Genomic DNA, 9,110 nt, shown 5'->3' on the forward strand with positions numbered 1-9,110 from the left:
GTTTATCTGATGACACTTGAACACATCAGCAGGTGTTGACAGAGGGTTCCTGTGTGTTGTTGTGTGTTCAGTCTGTTAGGATGTCTGATCACAGAGGAAGGCTGTGCTTCTCTAGCCTCAGCTCTGAGCTCCAACCCCTCCCATCTGAGAGAGCTGGACCTGAGCTACAATCATCCAGGAGCCTCAGGAGTGAAGCTGCTGTCTGCTGGACTGGAGGATCCAGACTGGAGACTGGACTCTCTCAGGTATGGAGAGGCTGCTGCAGCCACACACACACTGGGCCGGATTTACTAAAGGTTTGCGTGTATTAAAACGTGTGCAAACGTGATTGCACGCGCAAACACATGTGGAACCTGATCTACTAACCGGACGCACCGAGGATTGCGTCCCTCACACGGGCAGAATAGCACGTGCGATCCATTTAGCGTGTTTGCCTTGATGAATATGTAAATATGGGCGTTTCAGCCAGAACATGCAGAATACTGGGAGGAGTAGATGCAAATCGATTTATTTAGCGTGTGCAATGTGATTTACCAAACCAGGAAGAGATTGCGGTGGCTGTTTTTGCGTCTTTATTCACCACGTCTGAAAACCATGTACTAACTGATACAACTTTGCCAAAACGTATGCGTTTATTGATTTGATACCTGTCAGAGCCCCGTGATCTTACATCTCTGCATTTCCTCACGTCTGGGTAATTCTGTAACAGTTTTTCAGCCGTGTTAAAAGTCATTTACGCGCCGTTACGCACGGGGCACGTCTGTCCTGCAGTGCGCTCCGCTCCTCTCCTCTCCTCTCCTCTCCAGTACCTGGCTGCTCAGCTCCGTCTCTCAGTCCCGGTCCCGGACTGAGACACGTCACCGCTGCCTTCACCCGTCTTTGATCCCTCTGGTCAGTGGTCAGAGCGTTTAGATCCGTGTGTCCCACCTGAGCTCTCTATTAATCCACTGGATCATGGGCGGCACACACATATTATAGGTGCGTGATTGTTGCTGCAGCTGCTGCCTGTTCATCACTATATGACGAGTTGGGCCCTGTAGCGATTTGTGTTTATTTATCTAAACAGAGCGCAAGAGAGATGAACACACATGCTGTCATTGTATGCATCGGATCAAATGTCATTCTGTCCCTTCGTCCGTCCAGCTCTCTGTCCACTCTCTCCATGGCGGAAACGATTGCCACGCGCAAAACCCTCATTTACATATTGCGGTTTGCACGTGTTTTCATTTAGCGGGTTACTCTTAGTAGATCACCTGTTTTGCGTGCACTAACCAAACTCGCAATATTATAGCGGGCGCAAACAATATAGCGCTGGCCCTGTTTGCACCTGGTCACACCTGGTAATAACATCAGTCTCAGGTGATTGATGCATTGATGACATTAGATCCAATCACTCAGACCATATCCAGAGGTGGTGTAGGCCACAGTGAAGCTCCGCCGACTCCACTGACGTCCTCTGTCGCATTCTGACTCATCCCAACACAGCTTATAATGAATCCAAAATCTCAATAGTGTTTCAAACATGAGCTGTGCAGCTTTCATCAGGCACACTGATGAACTACTAAGATCAGGAGTTTCTCATCACGATGACTTCATGAGACTGTGTCATATTCAGGAGAAGAGATCTCAGGGATGAAACCAGATGTTGGCATCTGTGCTCTGAGTCTCTCCAGATGTTTTGATCAGACTTCATTTCAGAGTGCTTCAGCTTCCTGTGGAGTTTTCTTCAAACTAACACAAGTTGTGTTCACACTCAGTGTTTCTCAATGAACTCACTGTGTGTTTCACTGAGCTCTAACAAACGTGTTGAGTGTGTTTCCTTCCTCATCAAACACTGAAACCATCCACTGTTCACAGCTGAAGTCTTCTTTTTCTCCTCCTCCTCCTCTGCCTCTCTTGGTGCATTGTGGGATATTGGTCAGCTCCACCTGTTGTGTCTTCATCTTATTTGCTGTGACGTGTGTTTGTGCAGCTTGAGAGTTAGAGAGTGAAAGTGTGTGTCTCACACTGAAGTGACATCATGAAGAAAACACATGATGAAGTGTTTCCTCCTCGTCTCCTCCTGCTCTGTATCATCACTAGATAAAGACTCTGGCTCCTTCCTCTCTGTGCTCAGTGTTCATCCACACATACCAGCCTCCATGTGAGCACAGTGATAAAACAATGTGTGTGTGAGAGCCATGTAATGTCCATGTGTGCATGCTGACAGAGAACGTGCTGCTCTGACCCCCCTCCTCCTTTCAGGGTGGAGCCTGCTGGAATCCGATGGTTGACACCAGGTCTGAGGAAGTGTAAGTGTGTTTTTACTTTGAGCAGCACATTCAACCATCTTCACACTGTCACATCACTGACGTCATGAGTCTTCATGAAACTGTCAATATGATCAATATTGACAGTATCAATATTGACAATATGTCAAACATGATCAATAACTGCAGCTGTGTCTTGTTCTCTCCATCAGATTCCTGTCGACTCACAATCGACACAAACACAGTGAACAGAAAGATCAAACTGTCTGACAACAACAGGAAGGCGACACGTGTGAAGGAGCGTCAGTCATATCCTGATCATCCAGACAGATTTGACTGGTGGTCTCAGCTGCTGTGTTTAACTGGTCTGACTGGTCGCTGCTACTGGGAGGTCGAGAGGAGAGGAAAGGTTTTTATATCAGTGAGTTACAGAGGAATCAGAAGGAAAGGAGACGGTAGAGACTGTGTGTTTGGAGGGAATGATCAGTCCTGGAGTCTGAGATGCTCTGATGATGGATACAGTGTCTGGGACAGAGACACAGAGACACCTATCTCCTCCTCCTCCTCCTCCTCCTCCTCCTCCTCCTCCTCTGTCTCTAACAGAGTAGCAGTGTATGTGGACTGTCCTGCTGGCTCTCTGTCCTTCTACAGAGTCTCCTCTGACTCACTGATCCACATCTACACCTTCAACACCACCTCCACTAAACCTCTGTATCCTGGGCTTGGACTCTGTTCTGGTTCTTCAGTGTCTCTGTGTTGAGTGAATCAGAGTCTCCTCCTGTCACAGAAACCTTCTCACTGTTGAACAGACAGTTCAGTCTATACATGTCTGCAGGGTTCAAAATTAGCGGTCGCCAGTCGCCAGTGGCGACTAACTTTGATGCTTTGGCGAGTAAAGGAAGCCGGCTGACCGGCCACTCTGGCGAGTGAAAAAAAATCCAACTACTTCGTTGTTGTTACTGTTCCTCCCGACCCGGCTGGGTTGTGAGCCGGTGTCATGCAGACCTTCAAGCTCACAACATGACAACATGCCGTATAGCAATGATTTGTGACCGATTACAACGCTGGCGGCGCACGTGTGTATTTAACATGGATCAATTATAGATGTGCATCACCTGTAATAACGGCGCTGCAATAAAAAAATAAAAAGACGTCGCAGCTCTCCTGCAGCTCCACAGAGGAGCTGCTGTTCCTCTCTCTTCAGTCTGGTGTTTGGCTGCACTTTCAATAAGAAAAGTTCCATATGAGCGCGATCAGCAGAGACAGAGCACAGTGGATGTGGCATTGATCAGATACCGCAGCGCACATGTTTATTTAACGGCAAAAAAAAATAAAAAATCGGAGCGATGTTTTTTTGCCGTTAAATAAACATGTGCGCTGCGGTATCTGATCAATGCCACATCCACTGTGCTCTGTCTCTGCTGATTGCGCTCATATGGAACTTTTCTTATTGAAAGTGCAGCCAAACACCAGACTGAAGAGAGAGGAGCAGCAGCTCCTCTGACAGCTCCTCTGTGGAGCTGCAGGAGAGCTGCGACCTCTTTTTTTTTTTTCAGCGCCGTTGTTACAGGTGATGCACGTCTATGTCCGTGTAGCTACATTTATTGTCTGATCTTCCTTCATGGTGCACAGTGTCAGTCTTCCTGTAAAACTTTTAGCTACTAAATAATATGACTGAAGGCAGTGGAAGTCTGCACATGTCGACACGCCCCCATGAGTTGACGACATAAGGAGCTAATAAAAAAAATATAATTAACTGATAGTATTATTCGGTCAAGTTCTTGTTATAGGTTAATGGTTCAGAGCTGTTCCCTCTAACTTCGCTCAATAAGCCTTAGAAACGACCATGTGCATCCCTAAAATGAACCTTTTAGGGGAAAAAAAAGGCAAACTTGACTCCTTTATTCCAAACAAAAATATGCTAATAGCTATGATATGTGTTAAAATGCTTATGAGTGTATTATAACAGTTCAACACAATGAAAAATATACAAAACAGCTATACATCATTTTTGGCCAGTAAAAAATCTTTCTGGCCAGTAGATTTTTAAAGCTCACTAGCCAGTTGGCCAGTGAGCAAAAAAGTTAAGTTTGAACCCTGCATGTCTGTCTCTGTCTCTCACTCACGTTTTTTACATTTACATTTTACAAGGCCTAATATCACCAAGCTAAGGAGAGATCAGAGATTTAGAGCGACATGTAAACTAAAAATACGTAAGATTTTTAAGTGGCTACAAGTGTTTCCATTGACTTTTGAAAGCGTGACTGACAAACAAAATGAAAATGTTCCAAGTTTGAATGTTGTGTTTACAAACTGCAGACTTGACCTTTAAGTGTGATAATGATATGTGAAGATGCGTTTATGATATAAAAGAAATACTGGTAATATTTGTGTATATAGACATATACAATCACATACACATACATACTTTTATCACATGTATAGAAAATCTATCAATCAATATAGAGAATGATTCTAATCATGTGTAACAGGGTTAATATTAAATATAATTATATAAAATTGTAGTTGATTTTTTAAAATATATTTTTATCTGTTTTTTTATTCATTCATTTTTTATTATTTTGTTTTATTTATTACCTGACGTTTTATTTTATTTATTTGTATTTTGTATTATTTTCTTTTGGGGCCCCCTGCCCCTGCATTCCTCCCTGGGCGGCCCCACCCCCATATATAAATGTAACCGTTGGTTTTGTTTTGGTCACTTCTCGTCTGGTCAGTTTGTTGAGAGGTGAGTTTTCTTTCTTTTCTGTGTCTGTTGGTGTTTTTATTTTGTCTCTTTTTTTTATGTTTTTCCAATTTATATATACATTTGTCATGTTTCCTTTATAGGGGTTGGGGAGACGGAGCTGATTGTGTTTTGTTTTTATTTCTTTCAACTGGTCAGGAATAAAAGAAATTACCTCTAGGAGGACTGTGATTTCTTTGAACAACAACGCAGAGTACTCCACGAACTGGTTACACATGTACCGCATGTTTTTTTTCATATGTTTTCATAAATGTAAATTCAATATAAAACACTATAAAATTAACATGAGTAAATGTTAATTAACTTAAGATTTTTTAAATAAAAATATTACCGAGCTGCACATGTTAAATAAAATGTTAAAATATAACAATAATAATAATAATGATAAAATAGCTAATAATTAAAAAAGCACAATATTTTGAAACTCTACCTGTTTAAAACATCACGTTTCATGCTGAGAAATCAGCAGTTTATCGTAAAACGGCAACAGAAGAATGTATTTTGTGTGATGACGCTCTGCGGACTACAAATCTGGTGTCCCACAAAAAATACGTCACCAACTGACACGGGAAAGGGCGGCATTTGGTGTGTGACGTCACCTACGCGACCTGTAGTCTTTCTGGTTACGGACTCTTCGGAATTTTATTTTACAATAGTTTTACAACAAACTGCTGATTGAAACGTGATGTTTTAAACAGGTAGAGGACATATTTTTTTGTCATGGCACAATTCAAACGGATCATGAAATAAATCTTGGAGTCCCATTCATTTGTATGGAGACTTTTTTCAAATTGAGGACCCATGGGGCTGCTTCCGCTTCAGCACTCTATAAAACAACCGTGACGTCCAGCTGATGACGTGATATGACGAGCGCGAGGCTGACATGGTAAACAAGTCACTGGTGCTGGATGGACCTGAGGTTGTTTACATTCATCACACACACACACACGACTACATTTGTGTAACTTAGCAACGTCTCAGCATCACCCTTAGCACCAGTCCACCTTAAAGCTTATTCAGTCATATTTGCTGGAACTGTCACAATATTCTGATAGTCAGATATGAAATGGTAATTTAGGACAAAATCCGACTCCTCTGTCTCCACCTACAGCCTGTAATCGTATTTGCCAAAATCCACCGCTACCGACGATTCTCCTCCAGTCAGGTAGAGGGAGCAGGAGGAACAGCCAATCGCCGCTCCTACACGTCATAGTAAGCTGACTTAAGTGAAAGTGAAAATTCAAATGAAATTTCAAGACGATACACTGTCAGCTCCTTCCCTCCCTCCACACACACAGACACACACAAGAAGAGTGTGTTTCATAGTGAGACAGATGTGAGATCGTTTTGGAGTCTCCGGTTTCACTTTACCAACTGTAGATTTAAAGCTATAGTGCGTAACTTCTACGTGTCTGTAAATATCCGTTTCACCCAAGCCACTACAAGAGGAGACAATACAACGCTGATTTAGCCGTTCGGCTCCTCTAACACCTCGCGGTATTTTTCAGTATTTGTTCTTTTTGTATTTGGTGACGTTGGCGTTCTAGGCAACCCGTAACTTGTGTTTTTCCGACCTGTGAACTCGTACCAGTGCGATCTGGTACGAGTTCACGGGTCGGAAGTCACCAGTGGCCGTTATAGTGACTTTCACGGGTAACAGGTCGGAAAAACATAAGAATAACTTACGGGTTCAAAAGCCTGCCTGGAATGCATCATCGGTTTTTACCTGACAACGAGAAGGGAGGGGGGAGGAGAGCGCTGCTAGAAGCAACATGGCAGAGAACCCTTAGAAGCCACTAAGAAGTTCAGAAGTGGATCCTACGGGGGCGGCGTTTAGCTCACCTGGTAGAGCTGCCGCCCAAGCGTGGCCCAAGTTCGGGTCCCGCATCAGGCGGCCCTTTCCTGCATGTCATTCCCCATTTCCTGTCTCTCTCTCTCGACTTCGCTATCAATTGAAGGCATTAAACCCCCCCCCCCCCCCCCCCCAAAAGAAGTGGATCCTACTAAAAAGAAAAAGCCTTCCCGTTCGGCAGAAGGTCCGTTGGTGAATAGTGACAAACGGTAGCAGTTATTATTATTATTTAAAGAAAAGAGAAAATCCACCTCTGTTTGTTCACTTGTATTATGTGCCCTCACCCTGTATTGCATTATGAATTTAGAAAGAACAAACATGTGAATCTCGTAAAATTAAATTAAATTTTTTTTTGTAGTTGTAAGAAATAGATGTATCAGTTTTAGAAAGTTGCAACTTTTCTCTTTTTTTCAAAATTTGATTATTTATTTAATTATTAGAGTAAAAAAGGGAAAATTTATCTTAATACATTCAAGGCTCTGACATCATTTTACCTCTGTACATTTTCAGCTCTGGAGAAAAGGAAGAATTTTACAAAGTTTAAATAATAAAATAACTTGAGGCTGAATGTCACTTGTTTTGAGGGGATTTTCTCTTTGGTGCTGCATTTAACATGGAAAAACTATAACATGAAGTGTGTAACTGTGAACACACACACACACACATATGGCTGTGTGTTGTGGAAGACTAATCAGCTACTGTAGGATTACAAATACATATATTATTTTGAGAATATATTTCTCAGAATGAGAAATATATTTCTCAAATATACAAAAAATAAACATGATTCTGGTTGTTGCTGTAGCTGATGCTGCTGATGCTTCAATTACCTGTTGTCTTTCCTTTGTGTTTGTGCACATCAACACATTCCCTTAAAAAAAATCATAAACATTTCACCTTATTCTGATTATTAAAATTATTTTTTATCTGTTTAGGTAGATGTCCATGTGTAGTGTGATTACAAAGCAGCTCTAGGTTCTATATTAATACTGTGAAAGTATCAAAGCCTCAGTCCACAGAGAAATGCACACAGCCTGTATTCAGAAACTGAGCCTTAAAACCAGCCGTCAGGACTTCCTGTCACTTTGTGATGTCACAACTAAGCCCCGCCCCCTCACCACCTGGTCCCACCATCCATCCATCCATCAACTTGCAGGATTTGGTTTCTCCTCGAGCACTGGAATAAGAGAGTAATGACACGCATTGGTCCAATGGAAGCGCCTCCTGATGGCGGAATATGGGTTTCGCAAAAGCGCCCAACAACTGACAACTCTGCATTGTTGGTGCATGAGCAAGTGTGGTATTTTCAATAATTTAAAGACATTTCTAGATCACCCACGTTAATAGCATCATTGTGGACTCTTTACAGATAAACATTAACACATAGGCTATTAAAAAAAAAGTTTTTTACATGAATGTTTCAATCTACATTTTATAATAAACAAATTATAAGTGTAATTTAATATGACCAAGCCACCTAAAAACAAAAATATGTCAGTTTTCATCAATTTACAAGCAGGTGGGCAACACACCTACATTGGGGTGAATGGGTTTTCTGGGCGCTTTTGCAATACCCATATCCTGCCACTCGGGGCGCAAAACTCTAGTTTCTCTGAGTGTTTTATTCTGAAATCTGCTCTATTTTTTTTATTGGATCACTCAGAAAACAGTCAGCCAATCAGAAGAGAGGCTCAGAGGCTCCTTCTCTCTTCTGATTGGCTGACCGACCTGTTGTTACTGGAGCTCCAGAGAAAGGAGATGGAAAACTTGTTTTCTTATCATGGATCAACAATAAAGAATCACAGATCACATGGTGACCAGTCTTACGGCACAGGTGCATGATGGGAACAGGAAGGGTTGTAAATATAACATTCATAACCCTTCATTTTATAATTTCACTGTGCAAATGTTAAATCAAGAAAATAAGTGAGTTTCACTTCATGCAGCATTAAAGGACCAGACCATTGTTGAGTTTCTTTCTTTTCTTTTCTTTTTTTTTTTGCATGTTTCAGCCCATTTATTAAAGCTATGTTCATTTCTTTTCACGCCGCCTGTCGGCAGCAGAACATGTAAACACAACATTGACATATTATCACTTTATCAACTTGTTGTTATAAACGTGTTAGCAAAACAACCGACAAATCCAGCAGTTACAGAGCAACGTTAAGCATCCGTTTGGACTCATCGTTCACGTCCTCCTTTGACGAAGCTAAGTCCAACATTCGCTCGTCGTCTTTTAGCT

At 42.0% G+C, this 9,110-nt stretch overlaps 1 protein-coding gene across 1 annotated transcript in view; it reads left to right on the plus strand.

Annotated features, from left to right (window-relative positions):
* LOC310995829 (protein NLRC3-like) overlaps positions 1–3,009 on the plus strand; it is a gene marked incomplete at its 3' end in the record, with an annotated part of 41,538 nt that extends 38,529 nt beyond the window's left edge. Inside the window, exons 9-11 of the mRNA XM_083984989.1 lie at positions 72–245; positions 2,245–2,291; positions 2,462–3,009. Of these exons, the coding sequence (XP_083841115.1) occupies positions 72–245; positions 2,245–2,291; positions 2,462–3,009 (769 nt within the window). The remainder of the gene's footprint in view (positions 1–71; positions 246–2,244; positions 2,292–2,461) is intronic.
* Positions 3,010–9,110: the final 6,101 nt, after the last annotated feature.

The sequence above is a fragment of the Trachurus trachurus genome (genome assembly GCF_905171665.1).
Source record: "Trachurus trachurus genome assembly, chromosome: 13".
Classification (NCBI taxonomy): Eukaryota; Metazoa; Chordata; class Actinopteri; order Carangiformes; family Carangidae; genus Trachurus; species Trachurus trachurus.